The following is a 24,181-nucleotide window of genomic DNA, read 5'->3' as shown; positions in this document are numbered from 1 at the left end:
GTCACTGCATCTTTAAACTGTGTGCACAGTGAAATGTAGTACAATGTCTACAATGTCTTACGTAAATAATTATAAATGGGATTGTGTGTTTTACTTCCTACAGAGACAGAGTGCAACCTTTCATTCTGCAAAATATCTTTATAAAGGCCAAAAATATAGAATTTCATTATGTCAAAGGAATCTTTTAGGCTATTGTCTAGTTAGCTGTGGCGAGTTATTGTTAGCAAACTTCTGTGACATTTTATGCTGTCCAAGATGAAAGCTGATCAGTGTGAAAGAATCAGGATAATATCCTCAATCGTGGCTACAAAACTGTGATTGTGTGTTGTACAAGGGTAAAAGTTCAACAGTTTTGCAAGCAAAGATAGCGTGGGACAAACTTAGGATGACCCTGCTGCCACAGCCCTTATCTACTCACATGCTTATCAACCAGACAGCACCAAACAAACTTAAATCGAATATATGGAAATAAAACTTAATTGCCTCAGAAGCAAAATGACACAACGTCAGATGATTTGCACCAAACTTGGAACAGAAAAAAAAGGTTAAAATTGAAATCTATTTGAAGTTTGGCAGCAGAAAGTTGTTTGTATGATCTATCATCCAGCTGTTATCAGAGCCTTACATTCACATAAGGTGAATGTAAGCCTTGCTATAAATCCAGGATTCATAGCAAGGCGTACATTCACCTTATAAAGATGCTAAAACTGTCGAGTGTGTGTAGGCATTTCATTGCAGACATAACTTTACAGTCTTCTGAGTTACCCACAGTTTACAAACTGTCACAATCCTTTAGCTTCATTTAAAAATCATAGCGATGACAAAGTGATGTTTAGATATTTAACCAATCAGCGACAAAGTGGTGTCGGTGTACTGACAGTGGGTTAGAGCTGCATTAAATCTGAGCTGTGGCAACATTGTAACTCCAAACCTTTCGGATACCCTCCGTAGTAGCTTCCCTAAAAAATATAACTACACGTCACTCTGATGTCACATACGTAGGCTAAACGAAGGTTGACTGTTGATGTTATGCAGTTTTTACAGTCTTAGTCTGGGTTACTGAACTCTTCTTGGTGGAGGCACCTTCACTAAATACAAATTCACAGGTTAGCTGTGTGAGGGTAGCACCTAAATGCACTCTGTCTCTATAGGTTTAATTCAGCTTTGATTTCCCTCAGCTCAGGAGGGAAACACAAAAAGGATTTCGATCCTTGGTAAACTCTATTTTGTCAGTCAACCTGAAAATTTATAGGAAGTGAGAAACTGTTTTAAAAAATCGCCACAGTTCCTCGATCCTGATGTGAATGGTTCCTCATTTTAGGAAACAAACCTGCTCGCATTTGTTTGTCAGCACAACTTTGGCTCGTCCTTCATGAAAACATTCAGTCAGACTTTGCCTCATGTGAAGATGTTAGATCTTCTGCTAGCAACGTAGGAAGAATAATTAAATGTAATTTTGATGTAATTCGGGACTTGCATGCACAGTGTGATGCTATTTTCAATATGGAGGAAATGCAGTGTGATTTAGAGAAACTGTTATCACGTTAAGCAGATGGTTTCACTGTTTTTCTCCCTTAATAAGCAGCATCTGGACTGGATTATATCAGTGCGGTGTGGGTGTGATTGAAGAGCTGTGTGAGCTGGGTTGGGGTTTGGTAGCGTGAACACCAGAGCCTTGAAGTGTGTTCTCTCCTCTCGTCCACAGCATGTGGGGCGTGGACAAACAGAGCAGCGAGCTGTCTAGCCAGGTGTCCAGTCTGGCTGCCAATCTGAGGTGAAAAGCCACTAATAGTGTGTGCGTGTGTGAAATGTCATGACCTTGTCTGTAGGGGAGGCTGTAGTCCACTTTGCACTTGAATGGGATTCTGTCTAAAACACAAACAACACTCAGTGCGTGCTGCCGTAGACAAAGTTTCTTTTACACTTTTTTACTAACAACCGGCCTTAAAAATAAACTTGGGCTTATTATTAATTTTGCAAAGACAGAGCAGGAAGAACTCTTCAATAAGAGCTTTCAAGAATATTTAGACTGTAAAAGAAAGGATTGCTCCGTCTATAATAAAGGCCTTGAAGCTACTCCTCATTTCTTTATGTTTTCTAGGAAATTTGGAAATACATGCAGCAGTTTATTGACACCCAAATGGGAAAAGAGTACGTAAGGCAAAAAACTGCATGTTTTGTGTGTTCATCCTCAATTTTGACATGATCCTCAACATCACGTTTCCAAAAAATACACTTTAATTGGTTCTTTGCTTAGTTGTCTGTTATGCATAGAAAATATTTAGGGGCTTTCTTATGCTTGAATGATTCACAGGTCAGTGTTAAGTGGTTTAACAAACAAAACAAAACAAAAATGCTCAGGTACAAGGATTGGACCGGTAATGAGTGAAAAAACAACCAATTTCCAAAGAAACACTTTGAAGGAACTTCAGAAATCCTGGAAAACTACTGTTCAAGATCAAAATACATTAATGTCTTTCTCCTTGGAAGCAAAATATAAAGAAATGAGGGGTGACATAGGACATAGGTATTTTAACTAATTGTTTTCACAGTGTATTTCCAAATTAGGCCAATAGATATTTACTTAAATTGATCATTTATATATAAATTATCTTCTTTTTTTCTTTTTTAATTTAAACATACGTGGATACGGTGGCCCTTAAGGATCAAACAAAAATCGCAAAAAGCTGCAAAAGCTGAAACAACAATTGGACAAAAGGCACAAACATTAAAAGTAATAATTTGGACCACATGATTTACATGCCGTCATGTTTGCCACTCTCAAGCTTTGAAGAAAATAACTTTGTCCATGTTTTTGCATTCGATCTTGTACTCTGTTACTTCTTTAGGGCCACCGTCCACACTCAGGTGTTCCACACGTGAATTCCTGCATAAACGCTCCACACGTTGTGTATTGTGTATTTGTAGATCAGAAAACAAGATTTTCTTATGGGTTTTGTTGTGCTCTTGCTTCCAAAACATTATGAACATTATTGCTGTTGTTGAAAAGAAAACGTTGCCCGCAATAATGTTTCACACCTCTCTCCACACATGCCTTCTCGTCCACCTGTTCCCTTTGGTTTGGGCTCCAACATTTTGTTTTCTTCCCACAGTGTTGGCTCTCCGTCCAACCTGCTCTTGGGTAGAGATGAGTGGTTGGGCCGGTACTGTATCACACTTCCTTTTTCCTGTGTGTCTGTGCGCTTTTGGCTGCCTCGCTCTCTTAGCATGTCTGGTGCCGTCTGCAGTCAAACAGGAAAAGAGACTTAGTTCCGGCTTCCGCCATGTTCTCTAACCCGAGATTACTTTGTGTTTTCTCATTCTGGAGTTTCTACACCGTCACAGCTGACTCATTGCAAACCACCCTGTCACTCGAATCATTTCACGCTTCTTCGGCTGTTCTGTTGATCTTTTGGGAGCAGTTGGGATCTTAACTCCTGCTTTTAAAAGGCTCAGATTTGATTGTTTTTATGGAATAATGAAGTGTTGCTTTTCCCTGTTGGTGCTGTGCTTCGTAATGTGGGTTATGTCTTCACATGAGTGGTCTTCCAATTTTTCCATATTCCCTTTTGTCAAGTGGCTAATTATTTGTAAATTGTCTCTTGCTTTTCCTCTTTGTTCTGCCCTTTATCTTCCTTCCATTTTTCTTCCTCTGCCTCTGTGACCCCATTCTCAGGCCGGTGACCAACATCCCTCAAGGTGCCATGCTGACCGTCAACACAAACTCCAGCGTGAGCATCAAATCGGAGCCCATCTCGCCCGGCCGGGATCGCAGCACCCCTTGCCCTCCTCCGTCTACCACGCCATCCTCGACCTCGGGAGGTACCATCCTGACTGCTCCGCCTCAATACCCCGGCTCCCTGCTGTGCCTGGAGCCCCCGACCGGCCGCTCGCCCGCAGACAGCGTAAGCAGCAACGCCAGCTCCTTCGAAGGCAGCGACCGCGACGACGCTGGAGCGGCCGGAGGTGGCACTGCAGGTGCGGGAGGAGGAGGCGGTGGGGCCGGCGGTGGAGGCGGAGGTGGCAGCTCGGCAGGTCCTACCAGCCGGTCTGTGCCGCCCGACTTCAGCCCGTCGGCCGAGCTCCTCAGGGCGTCGAACGAACAAGACCAGGAGGGAGGAAACATCAAGCGCATGAGATTGGATGCCTGGGTCACATAAAGGCACCAACACCTCCTCTCTGCACGCACAGTGAAGTTTTGGTGACTCCCACAACACGCACCCACACTCATTCTTAGTCCCACCCCCCACCACCACTGCCCCGACCCCACTGCCATGTGACACTATTATCACACACAGTTATATTACTCAGCTGCGTCACCCTGACTTCAGAGGCTTTGCCAAAAACCCCATAAAAACAAGCATAGAAATCCTGATGGACAGCTCCAAGCTCAGCTGGATATTTTAGCCCCTCGGATGGAGGGACAGTAGATTTTTAAAGCCTTCTTGCTTGAATGGACTCCCACATATTGATATTTTTCTTTTTCTTCTTTGGTAGAAATAAGTTGTTTAAAGTGAAACCACGAAACAAACATTTCTCTTTCACACGGTTTCCGTATCGCCTCCATGTATTTACATCGACCTCCTTTCATTTTAATACAATGTGACTCGTGGCCTGTCGACATTACGGGACTAATGCCGCACGACTCGCCACTTCCTGCTCTCCAGAATCCAGCGTTTATTTAGGCTGCGTGCTGTCGATTCTCCTGTAAGGCACTTCCAAACTGCACTAAAGGAAATAACTTTATCTGGACAAAGACTGAGCGATTCTTGGCACCGACCAAAACAGACTCAAGCAAAGGTCTTTCTAGGTAACAATATTTCTGCGTCAAAGGATTTTTTTTTTTTTTTTTGCCTCTGCTGCCACGACCTCATGCAACCAGGCAGGCCCCGAGCCCCTCAGGTGGCACTCTGCGGCTGTGTGAGTCGAGCACCTCGCCAGAGTGCCAATATCAACTTCTCTTTGAGATTTAAATAAAAGAAGAGAAACAAACAAAATGCCAAATGCCCCTGTTCTCTATAGGGACATGCTATCGCTCGCACTGTCGTGAAACATTGAATTGTATTGGCGGTCACTTTGTTCACAGACTGGGGTGCTCCTCCCGTCCTCTCACCTCATCTCCTCTGGAACTCGGATGGAAATCCAGCCGGTTACTCAGCTTATTAGCAGGAGTAGATGCCATCCAAGTGAAATTCAATAGTAAGAGTTTTTTGAGCCTCTGTTGGCTCTTTTTTTTTTTTTTTTTTTTTTTTTGATTTGATTTGATTTGATTTTTTGGAGTAGGGAAGTATTTGGTTCTCTAAGTCCAAGTGTTCTCTATCTGTTGGTATTTTAAAACTCTGTTAGTCGTCCAGAAGTAGGAATTCCGACTTTGTATAAAAATCACTCCTTATACAAAAAAAGCTTTGATGTCCTCTTTAGCTCTCTATAGCTCTCCTTAGCTCTTTGCCGTGTTTCGAAAAAGTGAAAGGAAAAAGACATTTTTCTATATTTCTACCGCTTCAGTTGGCGACAAAGTAAAACTAGCTTTTCGGCTTCAACGACGTGTATGTACATATGAATATATTTGCATAGACTTTGCTAGGTATCCCTAAAAACAAGCAATGTGTTGATTCTCAGTGGATCTGTTTGCATATATGAGTGTGCATTTGATATGTTTTGAGATACAGGTGCAGGGGTTACGCTGCGCTGGGTGGTGCCGGCGGATCGGACGTGTTTCAAGTAAACCTATTTTATTCTAGTGTCGATGGTGTGTGCACTTTCCGTCTCTCACTCACAGAGGCCTGCTTGGTTGTGGTGTCATCATATTCGCTTGCCACAGTTCTTCTTCTTTCTTTTTTTTGAAGAAAAGAACCCACGATCAAAGAAAGAATCCTACACCGTGACATAAACTTATTATCAGGACACTGCCGTTCACTTCTAGCGTAGAGAGGTAAAATACACTTTGACGGACTCGTGTAAAATCTTTTCCACCTTAAGCTGACAATTTCTTTTTTTTTCCCATCAGGAAAACCAAGTTTGACGTTTAAGTGTAGCTTTTCTTGAACAAATCTGTTTTTCGTTGAACCATTTCAAGTGTATGTATTGGTGTGTGAACCCAGGCTGTTTATCGCTCTCGATTACATTACCTTTTATTCTCCCCTGGAGACGATGCTCAAAGTGCAGACCGGCTGTTATTTAAACAATCCTACACCTTTCCGTCAGTGTAGGTGAGCAGCGTTTGACGCCGACTCTGGGTTCATGCCGCGAGTCGGAAAAAGACATTGGGGCCGCGTGGGATTTTCTCCAAAAGACTGACGCGTCTAGCTGAGGTATTTCATCGTCATCATCATCATCTTTCCTAGTATATGTGGAGGGTAGTTTTTCACTCCACTGATTTCAGGTTAGCGCTGCTTTCCCCTCTCAGTCAGCCACGGTTAGCAATTTAACAGCCAACACTTTCAAAGAGCGCTTATTGGAGAAGTTTTTTTTAAAGGAATACTTACACAGTGAGTGGGAACGAGGAGATCCGTGCTTTTACTTATGTGATCAGTATGTACACAAAACACCAGCCAACACGCCTGATGCTTACCTCTAATGCTGCATTTATGAAAGCGAATTATTTACATTATTTACAGCTGCAGATTGAAACGTTAAAATACAAATTTCCCAAAAATCACTAAAGAAAGTGAATAATGTGTGATTCCCTCCAGAGTTTGTCAGAGCAACACGAATCCATTAGAATCAGTCGGGAAGTGATGCAAGCATGAAAGTTGTCAGTTATCTTTAGTGTCTCTTAACCTTATAATGCCCTTAATACAGGAGTTTCTGAGACCTCTATCTCATTAACATGATCAATACTTGCCATAATTTTAAAAACTTATGGACAAAACTTTTTTTTTGTCTAAATTGCCAAAAACACCCAGTGTGTCAAATGCGATACAAAGAAATATATAGCAAGTATATAATCAAAATATATCATACACAACATGATATAGCAAAAACATTTTTTGTGGATTTTGCTATAAGGGTTAATGAACATCTCAGTTTGAAAAAAATCAGAATTTCCTGGCTGTTTTTTGATGGGTTTGATGGCGGGGTTAAAAGAGGGTGCCCGTTTTTCTCCTTATACACAATATGAGTCTAGAGTCGATTGTTTGGGGACCTTTGTGCAAATTAGATATGTCACCAATAGCATCGGCCTAACATGCAGTAAATCCCTGCATCAGGACCCGGAGGAGATCAGGAATGATACAGATCCATCTGCCGTGGCGACACCTTACAGTAAAAGGTTTGGTTTCCAGATGAACTTTGAGGCTCTCCAAAGGCATGATAGTTATTAATTTAGAATCCTAATATGTATGCAATATCACATTTCCATGCTGAAACGACTTAAATGTGACCAGCTGTGGCAAATTCCGATGTCAGAGAGAAAAATTCCAAAAGAGAATCTTGAACCGTTTGCAGGCTTGTGTCACCATTTGGATAATTTTTACACTTAAAATCAATTCAATTAAATTTGTCGTTTTTATCCCCCGCTTGTATAAAATGTACATAAATAAATTTCGATGTCTCCACCTGACACGTCTCGGTGTTAACGACCATAAAGTCAGCTCGAGCTCAATTATGCGTCGTCTGCATCCATTTTCACAATACTATAAAAGTATCAAGCTCAGGCGTTTACATTACACAACTACAAGCCGTGGCACATCTCAGAGTTGAGATGTAAGATCTCAAAATTAATGCAGCACATTTTTTTTTTTATAGTTAAAATGACAGAGTGAGCTTTAGAGGTGCTGGCAGGCAGAGTGTGACTCCTGGACTGTCGTATCGAGCCTCTTCTCCGGCCTACATCCCATCAAGAAATTTCAAGATTTCAAACTATTCCTTTTGAACACTCGGGATGCGTGTCCGCCTTCCTGCAGACAGAGCTGACGATCTCCTCTCGTACCACCCGCTCATTTCCACTTTTAGAAAAACTCACCTTCAGTGGCATCTCTTCGTTTCTGTGGGCGCTGATGTTTGACTGAAATGTGACACCACACCGATTGGCTTTGTTCATGTACAAAAGGAAAAAAAAAAAGGTTCTCTGTCCAATCTAGCAGTGTAGTCACAAGACAATCTATATGAGAAATGAAAACCTGCACCCCTGTTACTTGTTGTGTACAATGTTTTTTAGAATCTCACTATTTTTGGATTAATTTGTGCTGGTGACAGTTCCATTGTCTATTATTATTATTATTATTATAATGATATTATTATGGAGCTTTTATTTTATTGCTATTTTTTGTGTAGGATAGCCAACTGTTTTTAATTTCCTCTTTATTTTTCTCTTCCGTATCATAAACATATAGTACTGGTTTCCTTTTTTGAGGCAACTTTGCTGACAATTGCACGATCAGTTATTGTGGTATTAGCAAATGCAATGAAGGAAATACCAGTTAAATGCTGCAGTTTTAATTAAGATACAGAATATATTTATAAAAACGGGAAACAACTGAAATTAGTAAAATCCTGAAATTTGAAACATGTAAATGCATGGGATACAGGTAACAATGACATATGTTACGTACAGTAATGATAAGGACATGCATCAGAGATGAGTTTTAAAGCAACTCAGAATAATGTAGCATATGAAATACTAAAGATGAAATTTATAGCTAATATATTGTGTTGAGCTGGTCTGCTTTGGGTTTTGTTGTAAAGAAAATATTTCTTTTTTTGTTGTTTTTTTTTTGAGAATGATATACAGTTTGTGTATATTTTCATATACAAAGTATGCACTGATATGTTATTGAAATTCTATACCGCTTTTACAAAAAAGTGTTTGTTGTACCAAAGTATCCAAGTCCCTTGAAACCTTATCCTTTTTGCGTATGTTTTACCGTATTTTATATATTAAATAGACAAACTGAGTGAAATGAATTTGGATCTGTGATTCATTTTTGTTTTGTTCCTACGTCGACGTGGGGGCAAAAGTGCTTCTATAATGACTCATCCGGAACATGTGGCAGCACAGCAAGAGGTGCGAAATACCCAGAAGTCTTTGTGAATTCAGTCCATTAGTGCATTCACGTGTCTCTTTCCTTTTTTCCTTCCCCTCTTCATCCTCTGCTTATTGTCACAGTTACAAACACGTGAGACGGAGGTTCGATTCGCACATTCGACAATAATCAGACGGCCAAATTTAGCTCATCTCTCACAACCTCTGAGGAGGTGAGCAGCAGCCGTGCATCAACAACATCTGAGATTTAAGAATGAATAATTGTAGTTTTTCTAAAAAGCCAATATTATCTTTTAAGGCGCTGTTATAGTATATGGACTTCACTCATTGTGATTTAAAGGGTTTGCATTGATGTTTCTCAGGGGGAAAACTGGTAAAAGCAGAGAAATAAAAGCTGTTTTTAATGCAAACAAGTGTGGCATTAGATAAAAATTGAATTACTGGTAATAATGTTTTTATATAAGCAATTCTTTTTTTTAAATTACTGAAATTAAGTCTTTTTGAAAGGTAAAAGTTACTCAGTTTAACACCAAAATTGTTTTTAAAAGTTAAAACGTAATTATTCGCAGATAAGACATTGTCAAGGTAACGAGATGAAATTCAAACAGAGTCATGCAGAAGAGCGCATGTGAACAAATAGCACACTGAATCTTGAAGGATGGGTGCCACTGTTGTCACATAAGAAAAGGAAACTGAGGCTACAACTCATGAAGTTTGTAAAATGTTGCCTGGGGTCAGATCTTTTGTGTAAAAAAATAAGATCAAATTGGGTCTTTTATCCACTGCTCAGGCTGCTGGTGTAATGGTGTGGGGATATCTTTAAGCCCCTTGGTATTGTTTAAAGACCACAGCCTAGCTGAGTATTGTTGCTGGCCATGTCCATCCCTATATGATCACAGTGCTGCTAGTATTTTAATGCTCCTATACGTGTGGCTACCTGCCTTTTCAAGGATTTTCAGCTTAAATAACCTTGAAATAGGCATAAAAATCTTGTTTTTCATGAGCTGCCATTTATATAGTGTTTTTCTACAGGCTGCTTCACACAGTGCTTTAATCTGTACACTTCATGCATTTTATCTTTAGCGTGTTTTTGGACTGAGGGAGGAAGTCAGAGTACCCAAGTACAGTATTTAACTATGCTACGTTCTCACTCGCACATGAACATCCTAACAGACAAGTCTTGTTGTTGTTAGTTTAATCTGTGACACAAAAAGTCCACATTAGAAACTGTTGCAGGACTTTAGATCCAAACTATAATTTACACTCGACTTCTTGGTCATCAGTTTAAACAAAACATAACCACACCTGCGAAATGTAAACAAATGTTTTTCACTGCAGGCTGTTGCTGCTGGATCAATCCTCGAAGTAACCATCTGACCAGACTACAGCCTTAGTAACTTTTGTCGGTTCTAATAATTTACAAAAGAAAATAAATAAAATGCAGAGAGAGAAAAAACAAGTCGGCAAATGAAGGTGGCTCTAAACTCCCTTCAAGGGTAGATTCCGATCGGATTGTGAGTTTACTGGGATTCCTGGACAGATCACAACAAGCCCAACATTGAAAAGTTTCATATGGAATGATGGGTGTGTACACGCACACGCATGACATTACAAAGGCTGGGGAAACTAAAGCAAACATACCAACAAAGACATATGTTTAAAGAGGCAAAGGTGTGTGTGTGTGTGTGTGAACATTCAAGCAGCTCATGTGCACCCTTCAATGCTGACAGACAAGGACTGAATCTATTGATTTGAACACATCGTTATACTGATAATGTTAATGATTGATATTGGATGGGCAAGTGGAGGGTTCACGATCCCTCTGATAGCAGACGCAGTAATGGACTTCAACCCTGTGGCACTGACTCAGAGTTCATTCACGTCCGTCGTTTGCTGGTTTCGATGCGGCATTACTCACGGCGCTCCTCGAGCTTCGTCGGGTCACCGCGATCGTGGCTCTGCAGTCTGCTTTTCAGGACTGGGGACATTTTTCAGCTTTACATTCTGATGTTGTCAAAACTCAGAACATTGACTCACCCTTTCCCGGACAGAATTGATGAAATGAGGCATTTTAATGTGAATCATCAGCTGCACTGTTATCATGTTTCATAATGAAGATTTATTGAACTCATTCAGGGGCCCGAATATTGACATTTTCTTTACATATTTACCACTCACAGCATCAGAGGGAGGGAGGGGAGGGGGAAAACAAAAAAACATCCTTTGGACACGAAAAAAAAAAAGGACAATCCAAAAATAGCATTTCAGTTTGTGCTGCTATCAACAAAGAAAAGCCTTTGATCAAAACAACAAAGGTGCATTTAACAGGCACAGTTATAAATATTACGTTTAAAAAGCCACAGCTGGCAGCAGCAGTGTGAAAATAAACAAATAAATGGAAGACAATGATTTGAAAAGCTTTTAATTCTCCTCTAATGTCGAGAGTTCAGATATTGTTTTAGTTTGTGTATTTTAAAGTTTAAATCACTAAATATGACCTAAAGTGAAAAAAAGAACAAGTAGATATACAAACAAACAAAAAAGTACTACATCAGCACAAAACATGAGACCACAGAGTTGTAGGTCACTAAGAACGGATCGTCTCATAAGGGTGTCCAAAATGTTAAATCTATATAAACCGGATTGTCTACGTCAGTCTGCTCAAAGCGAAGTTCAAAAACAAGAAAAAAAAAAAAGACAACTGTACAGAGTCATCTGTTTTATGATTGGACGGTTGATTAAATGTTTCTGATTTTGATGATTTTGACGCTCCGGTTTTTAAAGTCACTTTCTAACGTCACTCTTCACCCACAGCATAACTGGAGCTCGTACGTTTGAATTCTTTGTAAACAAAAAGGTCAGAGGAAACATTTCACACTGAGAAGTCGTAATCCTTTTCATGAAGTCACTGATTAACAACCCCGTATGATGAACTGCATCAGGGCTAAATTATACAAAAATATATATATTTTTACACAACACTGCTGATCAGTGATCATAAAACATATTTAATTCATCAGCAGATGACTTCTTTATTAAAACTTGGACCCACCAGGACAGAACGAGCTGTCTGTGAGCAAAAACGGTGTCGTTATACTCCAAGTATTATATTACAGGTTTCATTGTCTCTTTCTGCTCCACGCCCTTTTAACCCCACCAGCGCTGCCTGGGTGGAGGAGCCGAGGTGGGCGGCGCCACGTCAAAGACGCTGTCTTGTCCCATCGACGAGCACACGAAGTAGAGATTGGTGCCCAGCATGACCAGTATGGGGAAGAAAGAGAAGCCGAAGCCGAAGCCTCTAGCGCTGCTGCCCAGGGAGAGGCAGAGCCAGTAGATCAGCCTGCAACGAGGGGGATGAGACTCATTTCTGTTTGAAGCACAGTCACCAGCAGCTGGACACAATACTGAGAGAAGATCTGATCACTGCCCGCATCAGCCCACACACCCACTCTCCCCTTTCAGCAAGAACATTAGACAGCGCAGCTCATTTATGCTTTTCATCTGTTTTTGTATCGAGTGCTTGATGACTCAAAGCTGCACTAATGGCTTAATAGAGGCTTTTTTTTTTTTTTTAAAGTGTCCTAATTTTCTGTCATCGTGTTTTCGAGACTGTCTGAGATCTTTTTCAGGGCACAATGTGATGGAGTACTGGAGATTTGAGGCCCTATTTTTCAGGATGTAGCTCAAAGTGCTGTGGTATAGGAAGAATTAATTATCGTCTCAGAGCTCTCAGCCCGAGTTGGAAATTAAATGTATTCATTATTACAGCAGTTTTTAAAATCGGCTGCGGTGGAGGCAGCAGACTGCTTATGAAAAGAAGAACGTAGCCTCGTAGCTTGTCCACGTGTGTAGGTGACATCATCAGCTCAACGAAGACTCGCTGCAGAAGTCTAAATCAGCTGTTACCTATTAAATCTAGTTTATAAAATGCTAAAATGTATTCCACACTGTCCATTTATGAATGCTCAGATGTAACAGGTTAACAGAACATTCGCTACAAATGGGAACCAGAGAGCTTCTGATGCCAAATACAGTGGCTTGCAAAAGTATAACCTACCAAGACAAGGCCGTCCACCTAAACTCACAGGCCGAACAAGGAGAGCGCTGATCAGAAATGCAGCCAAGAGGTCCATGGTGACTCTGGACGAGCTGCAGAGATCTACAGCTCAGATGGGGGAATCTGTCCATAGGACAACTATTAGTCGTGCACTGCACAAAGTTGGCCTTAATGGAAGAGTGGCAAGAAGAAAGCCATTGTTAACAGAAAACCATAAGAAGTCCCGTTTGCAGTTTGCCACAAGCCATGTGGGGGACACAGCAAACATGTGGAAGAAGGTGCTCTGGTCAGATGAGACCAAAATGGAACTTTTTGGCCAAAATGCAAAACACTATGTGTGGCGGAAAACTAACACTGCACATCACTCTGAACACACCATCCCCACTGTCAAATATGGTTGTGGCAGCATCATGCTCTGGGGGTGCTTCTCTTCAGCAGGGACAGGGAAGTTGATGGGAAGACTTGAAACTGGGGCGGAGGTTCACCTTCCAGCAGGACAACAATGGAATGGTTTAAAACAAGACATATCCATGTGTTAGAATGGCCCAGTCAAAGTCCAGATCTAAATCCAATCGAGAATCTGTGGCAAAATCTGAAAACTGCTGTTCAAAAACGCTGTCCATCTAATCTGACTGAGCTGGAACTGTTTTGGAAAGAAGAATGGGCAAGGGTTTCAGTCTCTAGATGTGCAAAGCTGGTAGAGACATACAGCTGCCAGTCTTTTAGGGTAATTGCAGCAAAAGGTGGTTCTACAAAGTATTGACTAAAGGGGGCTGAATAATTATGCACACCCCACTTTTCAGTTATTTATTTGTAAAAAATGTTTGGAATCATGTATGATTTTTGTTCCACTTCTCACGTGTACACCACTTTGTATTGGTCTTTCATGTGGAATTCAAATAAAATTGATTCATGTATGTGGCTGTAATGTGACAAAATGTGGGAAAGTTCAAGGGGGCCGAACACTTTTGCAAGCCACTGTATGTTGCTCCTAATTGGTTATACCAGGGGTGGGGAACTCCAGGCCTCAAGGGCCAGTGGTCATACAGGTTTTAGATATCACCCTGGGTCAACACAACTGAATCGAATGATAAGTTCATTACCAGGCCTCTGGAGAACTTCAAGACATGTTGAGGAAGTAATTTAGCCATTTAAATCACAGTTGGCTCAAGGACACATCTAAAACCTGCAGGTCACCGGTCCTTCTTTGAGTGCAATTTCAGACTGCAATTTTTGAGAAATAAACCCAGAGCTACCCTTGGCTTATCAGTAGTTTTCAGAGTCCCACAGCACACTCTTTGAACCAGGGATCGATACGATTGGCTCACTGTTTTTTGTAAGCAGGCGGCACTGTGATGTCCCCACTGCAGATGTTTTTCTTTTGCATGCAAGCTTTAAACTGTGGATAAAGTAACTGCAGCAGTACGGGTGATCAGACAGGTTTAGGGAAAATCCCCAGTTGAACCAGATGATGAAAGGCAGGAAAGCAGTTAGATGCATGATGAGTCCAACAGAGAAACAGCAGGAAGTAACAGGTTATATAAGAAGTTATTCACTGTCTCTGTGGTTTAGATAATATATCTTGTTTTAATCGTGCCAGAGCATGCAAGCGGTTTCACTGTATTCAATTTAGTAAAACTGATCGAGGGGTCATGTTTGTTTGTTCAGCCACTGACTGAACAAAGAGTGAAACTTTATTTAAAAGCCTGTTAAAAAGGCTTTTTTGTCTGATTATTCTTTAAAGTTTGAAAAGGAACTTTATGTTCTTCAGCTTCTCCTCATTTATTCATTTAACGGGGGCACAAAAACAAAGTTTGTTTTTTTAAAGGTGAAGATGATTATCTGTTCTTGCACAGTACAATTTGAAAGTAATGGTTTCACAGTCTTTACCTCATACTTGTGGAGCTAATGTGCAACCAAATAAAAACCAATTAAAGCATCAAGCAGCATTTTAAAGGGATTAGAGTTCACTGTTGTAGACCTAAAGATCAGAGGAGTAATCACATTAAAAGCTTTTTAAAAAACACTCACTACAGCCTCGCTTTCTGTCTCACAGAAATTTGACCTAGTCAGTCTAGTGAAGTTGTAGTAATGATGGAGTCTGAGCACGCTGACTTTGCAGCTTTAGTCGGACTTTTGTCTGCTCAGCACCTTTACCAGGTTTCACAGAGACGACTGTGACAGTCGAACAGGTTTAAAACTTTATCACAGACAAAACTTTCATGGATTCAGATCATTGTATAGGGACAATCATAGCTAATGGAGGATAAATTGTACTGACGCACAAGTAACTGCAACAGTGTTGTCATCAACCCTCCCCCTTAGCATGAACTGTAATAGGTTTGGTCATTATGACGTGCGGACATCTGGACAAACTTTTAGTTTAGTTTTTGTTTTTTTAAACAATCCTTCAAAAACTGCTGATGATCCCCTTACTTGGCACCAATTATCAAAAGTTAATGCAATGAATGGTTAAACTTCAATCATACGAGTCTATTATGATCGACACACTGGTTGTGTCAAGCACAATGATGTGACCACCTATACTAGTACTGAGGACATGCAAAACTTGCACTAATTTCCTTAATTTCCTTTTGTGACTGAGACAGCCTCCTTGCTATAGAAGCAGGGAAGAGGTGTGACATCATGTCAGCTTATTATACCAGAAGTCCTAGTCCCTCCTGATATTAGTGTTGCTGAGGACATTCGAGCTTCTGATGATCACATAGGATTGACCATGTTGCACGCAAACAGTGACATCACCACAAACGTATAATTTATCTCAACTATACCTCTGCAGCAGCACTGGTACAGCCATGCACGTATAGACCAAAAACAAAGAAATACATGAGATTTTATTTGGAAAGTCTAATCTTTTCAAGCTCTTAAAGCATCTCCCTCTGTATTTATTTGGGATTCTTTGAGCTTCTGCACGGTCTGTTAGGAAGTTGGAAAATTATTCCATCCATAAAATTCCATCTATATCAGCATTTTCTTTACCATTTATCTAATTCGGGCTAACTGAAGATGAGCCTATACCAGCTGACAGTGAGCAAGAAGCAGGGTACATCCTAGACAGATGCAAGTAAAAACTCTCACATTCACACCGCTGGCCAATATTACAATCACACTTTAACACAAAATTAATATCTCTGGCGCTTGAGCACTCAGAGAGCACCAATGCAGGCTTGACACAGAACCCTCCTTTACTTAATCATTGCTGTGCTCCATGTTTAGTCTGAAAAGTCTTATGAGAGATGAGTCTTATGAGAGTGTCATTCAGTAGGTATAAACTAATCATCATAATATTTTCATCACTGAACTACCAGTTGCTGACAACACGCACACAAACACGTACCTGCCAAAAACAAATACGATGGTGAGCAGCGGCACCAGTTTGATGAGGTCCTGGCTGATGTAGGTTGCCATGACAGCAAGCTGCAGGAAGTAGAAGAGGAAAAGGCCGAGCGATTCATTGACGTAGTGCCAGTGCACGGCCACTTGTATGTTCAACAGGTTACTCTGAACGAGGGGCTTGACCGCGCTGTAACGCAGCCGGGCGAGGCCCTGCACCACCACGCCTGCAGAGAAAGATCATCGTCACCTCATTTTCTTGTTCTCCATTTTCTTATTTGCATGACAGATTTGCTTTGGTGCATTACAATTTAAACACAGGAAAACACTAAAGTCTCACCGAGCAGGATGGGCACGCTGGCAAAAAAGGCGCAGCGCAGTGTGTACACCACCCTGAGGGGGGCGCTTTCAAGCTTTGGCGAATCAAAAGGTATTAGGGCGTAACCACCCCACACCAGGAAAGGGAAAAGTATTGCTGCAGCCACCATCGCCAAAACTACCCTCAGTTTCTCCTTGCAGATATGCTCACACAGGTCTGAGGAGGAAGAACACAGTTACGGTTTATGATTAGCCAAAGTAACTCTGCAGGAAGGAGACTGTACCAAAAAAGATGACACAACATATCCTGAAGCCACAGCATGATTCACCTAAAGACATAATTACGTGTCATTAATTCCAGTTAAGCACCAAAAAAAGGGAGATCTAGGCCAGGTCACCAATGACTTTCTCACTGGGGAAAAATGTGGTCCAGAAAACACGCTAACCTACTTGGAACAGAACCAACATGTGATTAGATCATCAAATTAAAGCGGACCTATTATCCTCAATTACTACTCCATATTTGTATTCTTTGACTTTAATAGAGTAACTTTGCATAATTCACACTTCCTGATTTCTCTCATACTTAGTCTTGATGCAGCTCCTCAGTTCACCCACTGTGTGAAACAAGCTCCTCTTCTGATTGGCAGCCCGTCACGAATAGAGAAGGTGGAGCTTCTGTGCTATCAAGTAGAGCCTCGAGTCTCAGGTAACCATATAAAGACCGATCCAAGAGTACTAAAAAGAGTACTATATAGCACAATTCAAGATTTTATTGGTGTGAAATTAAGATACTGTGCATTTTGTAAGGTGTGCTAGGTGCGTAAAAGCCACAAATAGGCCGTTTCAGCCAGTTAGTAGGTGGTTGTTAAGGGATATCAAGGCGCCTAAGATGTGCCTGTGTGCCAACTTTGGCTGCTCACCTCATAACTCTGATGGAAACAAAAATGAAAAAACTTTTCAGAATAAGAGCACTAAGATTTCAGCGGTGCAAGGAGTAGGTCCTTATTAATGCTAATAAAAAAGTGGGCTGGGTGTAGCAGAGTCTGGGTTGGTCGGGATACTCACAGTACTTGTCGTCATTGGTTGTCCACTCCGGGTAAAACTCTACAACGGAGTTGTGCTCCATCTCCGGTTCCACCTCCTTCTCTCCGAGTGGCCTGCTCACCTCGGGAACCTCTTTCGTGGAGTGATTCAAAATCGTGACTTGTGGCGTGAAACCTGGAGATGATTTTTCCGAGACCCATGTTAATCCCCCTTCGTCTTCCTCCTCCTCATCCTCATCATCTGCGAGGGAGCCGTCCTCTTTATCACCCTGCTTCAACTTAATCTCATCGTCCCTCCACCTCTCCCCCTCGGGCATGCTCTCCCTCCATTTGGTCTTGCTCTTCACTTCGCTCTCTTCCTGGCTCTGCTCCTCTGACAGGTCCTGGCTCCCTCTGCTGATTCCCGTGTCCCTCTCGTCAAGCTCTGATCCTCCTTTTTCTGACGAGATTCCATCATCCTGCTCTGTAAGGGCTCTGCTGTTTCTGTCTGCCGACCACGGTAAAGTGCTTGGCTCCAGAAAAGCAGAGCTGGTCGCATCATCATCTTCTTCTTCTTCCTCCTCCTCCTCATCTGTAAGCTTTCTTTTGTCCTCCAAACCGTTGTGTTCTTGTGGCTTTTTACTTACTGGTGTTTGTGGCTCTGCACTTGACCCAGCAAGTGAAAATGCCAGCTCCTCACTTGTGTTGTTGATTAGGTCAGCCATTCTTAGTGTTTCTTTACTTCCAGTCAATACCAGCTGCACTGCTGAGAATCTGTTGTTACCAGCTCCTAAAAGTCCTCTTTGTTCGCATTTCTCTGTGAGAGAGGGAACAAAACATTATAACGATGCTTGAAGCAGCAGCCTGCTTCAACTTGAGCTTCATAAAAACGTCAAAGTTCACAGATTATCATGGGCGTGTTACCAGATATGGCTCACTCTGTCGTCACACATAACAGCACTGTGCATACAACATGTTACTGCAGCTCTGATTTATGTGACAGGATTAATACATGAATCACTACGTGTCTGAGTTGCAGATGCAATAAACAACTAATCCAGAGGGTGAACAGGAAAATTATTAGGAGGCCACTTTGTTAGGTACGCCTGTTGAATTGATCTTTAATGCAAATATTTAATCAGCTAATCACATGGCAGCGACTTCACCAGCAACTACCGTACTGCTTTGGGCTGATAGGAAGGTAACAGTAACTCAAACAACCACTTGTTACAACCAAGACATGCAGAAGAGGATCTCTGAATGCACAGCACAACACTTGAAGCAGATGGGCTACAGCAGCAGAAGACCACACCAGGTTCCACTGCTATCAGCTAAGAACAGGAAACTTGGGCTCACTAACGTCAGGCCACAGGAATACCATAACTGTAGTATCCTCGCCACCTGGAGGAGGCCCCCAGGGCAGACCCAGGACACGCTGGAGAGATAACATCCCTTGGCCGCCCTGGGAATGTCTTGGTGTTCCGCTGGACAAGCGGGAGGAGGTGGCGGGGGCAGCACCTCCCTCTCCCCTGCCACCTCCTCCCGCTTGTCCAGCGGAAGCTTATCCGGCCCCAGATAAGGTGAAGAAGATGGATGGACTGTAGTATTTTTAATGTCTCTTTTCACTCACCCCTCTGTGAAGAAGATTCAGATGCTAACCACAAAGTGTTGATTATACGTTTTCTACTGGTTTAATTTATTTTTATTCCTTTATAAAGATGTTGAGCTCATTGTGAATCTTTTTGATAATTACTGTATTTCTTGTTGAAAAGTTGAGCACTTAATTAAGTTTGGGGTTTTTTACTCTCAATTTAGCTGTTTTATTGGAACTCTTTCCCCCATAAAGACAACATCTGACGACATCTCCTGCACCCTTAATGACAAGTTTTGACACCTCATTGCATATCAATAAAGATCTGGTTTGATGGGCATTAGAATATATTCCGGGTTTTTCCAAGGGTAGCTGCATAGGCAGAGACAACCCTCACTAACCTCTGATGTACACTCAGTCATTTTTTTTTTCCATAAGCAGGCCTAAAATATGAGAGAAACCACACAGAAGTAATATCTCCATTTTCACTCCAGTTTGCCGTTTTGGACAAATACAGCATTAATGATCAGGCCTTCTCGGCACCTCCAATGATATCTTGATGCAAAATCATGCAGGAGATTAATCTGTTCTGCTGATGTCTACCTTTTTGCTCAGTTAACTGAGATACTGGGTGGGTGTGTTGAAATGACTCATCACATCTGCCTGAATGGTCTTTTCCCATGGCTGCTTCCAAGTCTAGGTCCTATTCCACTTCTCCTGCCTACGGTGTACCAGAAGGCTGTTTCCGTCCCTCTTCAGCACATTTTGAGCAATATTAAGTACTTTTTTGGATCATTCTATGCAGATGACGTTCATTTGTGCGTCTCCTTTAAGCCCCAAGATCTTTCTAAGTTGTATAGTTACTCTTGGATTTAGAAAATATTAAAAGTTTGATGTTTGACAATTTTCTTCAACTTAATGAAGCAAAAACAGAAGCTTTTTTGTGCTTTGAAAAGATTTGTGTCTAAGGTTATGAAAAATTTAGATCCTGTGCCACGTTAGCTAAATCTTCTCTCAGGTGTAACTTCTGACTCAGCCTTTACTTTGAATGCTTACGTTAAATCTCTGGTTCACTCTTGGATTCTACTTGAGAAATATTACCAAGTTCAGTTTCATTGTGTCACACTCTGAAGGGAAAATCATTATTCACACCTTTATTTCATCACATTTGGATTACTGCAATTCATTGTTCACTTGTCTTAAGAAAGCTTCCTTGAAACTTCTATAGGTTATCTTCTAAATCTCCTGAGTACTCCCACTTCACAACATTGTTAATTCATTCGCCTTGACTCCCCATTACCTTCAGAGTCTACTTTAAGGATCTGGCTTTGACTTTTAGAGCTCTGCACAGACAAGCTTCAGGTCACATCAGTCAACTTTTACATCCTTGCATTCCCAGCAAGGTCCTGGAGGTCAAGTGATCAGGGCCTGCATCACACAAGGCTGAGAACTTAAAGGAGAGAGCTTTTATAACAGTGGCCCCCAGATCTGCAATTACATCCTTCCGAGCCTCTGATCAATGGATTTGATCCCTTTTAACAAGCAGCTAAAAATGCAACTTGTATTTGATTCATTTTATAGTTGCTTGAGATTTTTCTCAAAATGTCCTATACAAATAACATTTTATTTTGAGTCTCAATTTCTACTGCAACATTCTGATTGTATGATCAGAATTTGGCAGAAATGTGAAAGCATGGCTCCATCCTGCCTTGTATCAGCATTTCAGGCTGCTTGTGATGTAACAATTTAGGGGATATTCTTGTGGTATATTTTGGACCCCTTAGTACTGTTGCTAACCATCTCTCTTTGAGACCAGTGTACCCATCTGCTGATAGTTGCTTCTAGTAGGATAACGTGCCATGTCACAAAGCTGAAATAATCTCAAACTGGTTTCTTGAACATGATAATGAATTCACTGCACCCAAAGTTACTAGATCTAGATCACCTCTGACATGTGGTGGAACAGGAGACCCATCATGGATGCGCAGCTCACAAATCTGCAGCAACTGTGTAATGCAATCATATCAATATGAAGCAACATCTCCGAAGAACGTTTCCAGCACCTCTTTGAATCTATGACATTGAGAACTAAAGCAGTTCTGATGGCATTTCACCACTTTGAGGCCTCAACCAAGAATCAGCTGCACCGTCCATTAATCTGATTTGAGCTGTTCAGGATTGAAAATATCGTGCAGAGTCGTTATAAAAATCTAATGTGTTATCAAATGGTTTTTTTTCTTAAACATTTAAGTGAGATAGCAGTACTCAAAGCTATACACGCATTAAAATATGTGAGGCAGCCGCTGCGATTTCTCAGGAAATACTTCTGCTTCTGGACGACCGGTCCACATTATCGGTATTTCATTTTAAAAAACAGCTCATTGTTGATCAAATTTATTGTATAGAGTTTGCTGTGAAGGCTTAAGGTGTCACAGAGACGTTTCTGGGCCTTTAAATGCATTGTAGAGTAACTTTAGACGCCCGTGAAAGAAAAAGTAGCTTCAGCCAGAACTTGTTTAGCAACTCTATATTTAGTACGACTCAGCCTGTTGATTCTTCGCCGCACTGGGTTTTAAAATATATCTTTTTAAAAAGTTAACGGTCAATTTACCTGTTTTTAAATCCGGTCACATCACTGAAACAATCCGTAACTTCGTTTAAAAGTCGCCAGTTTCGCCGTTTCCCGCAAGCGGAAACAAAGTTCCAGACAGGTGAGGCCAGGTGTTCTTCCACTGTTTAAACAGGGAAACGGAAACAGTGCAGAAGTATCACTCCGCTCGAGAAACGTCAACATCCCCGCCCTCTCTCAAAGCGTTATTGTATCGGGGTTCTGACCAAAGTTAGAGTATTTATCTTTATTATTAATCTTTACGCTCTTTACTAAAAAGTCACGTGTTCAGCTAATCAACCTTTATTCCAGACCTGTAAAGCTGCAGTTCCTCTAGTGAACACTTGAGGAGCTGTCTTCAGAATGGCTCAATCTCTAAATGTTAACATGCCCAATTTTACAGCATAAAAAGCATGTTTACAGCCTCAAATTTACAACAAAAAATTTCCTTTTTCATAACAAACGTATTTCCCTTCACAGGCTAATTTATTCACCTGAATACAGAGGCGTGGCCTGTACAGAAACAGAAGCCAGGAGCCTCCACTCCGTGCCATACATCATAGCAGGTCTCACTACCATCCTAGAAACTTTCACCTTCATTGTTGTAACTATCCTTCTGTCACAAATCACCACTGACACTCGTCTCCACGTACTCCACCCTAGCACTCGGCCCTTCACCTCTCTTGCAAGCTGTCCATTGCATTGCAAACCCAGATATTTAAACTGCTCCTCGCAGCTTCAGCTTTCCATCTGTCGCTTTTTCATGCACACACACATATTCTATCATGCTTCTACTAACTTCATACCTCCATCTCTCCGGGCTCTCTCCCACCTTCCTCATGCAGTACCACAGCTCCAGTCTTGGCATCCTAATATATGCTTTCTCCACAGTCCTCAAATACCAACACACTCAACGCTCTTTCTCAGCATTAAGTCATACTGCTCCTCATTGATCATCACCACTTTTCTTAACTCTTTCTCATCTCTTCATGGCATGGGTTTTCTTTCCGCATGCATCCTCTCACTCTCCAAGACTATTAAACAGACTAGTTAAAAAGTCCACTGCCCTCTCTCCTAGACATCTCTACAGGTATGTCATCTCAACCAAGTGCTGTTCCACTCTCCTTCTCCATAGTAATCCGCTGCGCTTCCTTATTAACTTGCTCTCCTCTGCTTTCTCCTCTCTCTCATCAGCACCTCACTGTTCCAGCACCTTCAATTATGCATAATATATGCATAACTGAACTGAATAATTATGCATTATTATGCATAATAATTATGACTGCATAATACTCACTGAGTCAATTTTTCATGTGCTGCAGTCTGATGTTGCTTCCAGCTGACAGTATGGAGATATTTGCTCAGAAACAAAAAAGTACCCTCCCTGTCCTGCTACACACCCTTAACACAGCCATTCTTCCCCCTTTCTCATCCTCATTGTGTTCATGGTGCATATCTCAATAAAGTTGTAGATAGTTGAAATTATCAATGAACGACAGCCATACAAAACAGAGCCATAAAAAACAGATGTGTGGTTCCTTTGGGTAATCAACCTTTACTTTATTTTACACCATGGAAGATTGTCCCAAAAATCCTCTGTTTGGGTGTTTTTGTGAACTACAGCCTGGTTTCTATTCGTGAGTCTTGCAGTGAATTACCTCATCCCACAGCCATGAAGTCATCAGGTTGTTTTGCATTTTCTAGTTTAAAATCACAGCTGTTTTTTTCATAATAGCCCCACCTGTTCATTATTACTGTCTCCAAATGCACGTTCATCCCTTTGCTCCTCATATTAACAGACTCCACTGCTATCTTAACAGCATTTCTGTGTGTGTGTGTGTGTGTGTGTGTGTGTGTGTGTGTGTGTGTGTGTGTGTGTATAAACTGATGTTGCAATGGCACACAGATGGAAACGAAAAACAATTATTTTTAAACCCTGTACTTTCTGTTAAAAAGGCTGTATGTCACAAATAAATCTGTCCTCTAAGTTAAGATTTTATTCTTAAAATGGCAATAAAAAAAGGCATAAATAATGCTCACATATTTTTCACTTGTAGTTCTTTTCTTTTTTTTTACCTTCACATGGTCCAGTTTTTGAGATATCGACTGTGGAAATATGCCTTTTCTTGAATTTAATGGATTTACACAACTATATATATGGATAGCTTCCTGCTTAATCCAAAAATCCTTGTTGTACGATCAAAGTATTCCAAGGCACTTTGGTTTTTTTAAGTTTACCTTAAAA

The 24,181-nt window shown here is 41.2% G+C and overlaps 2 protein-coding genes across 6 annotated transcripts in view; one reads left to right on the top strand and one right to left on the bottom strand.

Moving 5' to 3' along the window:
• The window catches only part of LOC146493147 (myocyte-specific enhancer factor 2D homolog), a 35,346-nt gene extending 23,662 nt beyond the window's left edge, over positions 1-11,684 (top strand). For 2 of the 5 annotated variants that reach the window (XM_085147492.1, XM_085147491.1), the window contains 3 exons: positions 1,706-1,774; positions 3,114-3,164; positions 3,677-11,684. In XM_085147492.1, the coding sequence (XP_085003618.1) occupies positions 1,706-1,774; positions 3,114-3,164; positions 3,677-4,160 (604 nt within the window). In that variant the 3' untranslated portion in view covers positions 4,161-11,684. The remainder of the gene's footprint in view (positions 1-1,705; positions 1,775-3,113; positions 3,165-3,676) is intronic. The other 3 variants (XM_085147495.1, XM_085147494.1, XM_085147493.1) reach the window with 2 other exon arrangements.
• tmem79a (transmembrane protein 79a) lies at positions 7,692-22,199 on the bottom strand. Its single transcript, XM_085147496.1, has 5 exons — positions 21,940-22,199; positions 17,781-18,554; positions 16,735-16,929; positions 16,399-16,621; positions 7,692-12,323 (listed from the first exon to the last, which is right to left on the bottom strand). The coding sequence occupies exons 2-5, from the start codon at positions 18,460-18,462 to the stop codon at positions 12,131-12,133; spliced, it is 1,293 nt and encodes a 430-aa protein (XP_085003622.1). The 5' UTR covers positions 18,463-18,554; positions 21,940-22,199; the 3' UTR covers positions 7,692-12,130.
• Positions 22,200-24,181: the final 1,982 nt, after the last annotated feature.

Source organism: Neolamprologus multifasciatus, chromosome 22 (genome assembly GCF_963576455.1).
Source record: "Neolamprologus multifasciatus chromosome 22, fNeoMul1.2, whole genome shotgun sequence".
Taxonomy (NCBI): domain Eukaryota; kingdom Metazoa; phylum Chordata; class Actinopteri; order Cichliformes; family Cichlidae; genus Neolamprologus; species Neolamprologus multifasciatus.
This window is presented reverse-complemented; position numbering and strand designations above follow the sequence as displayed.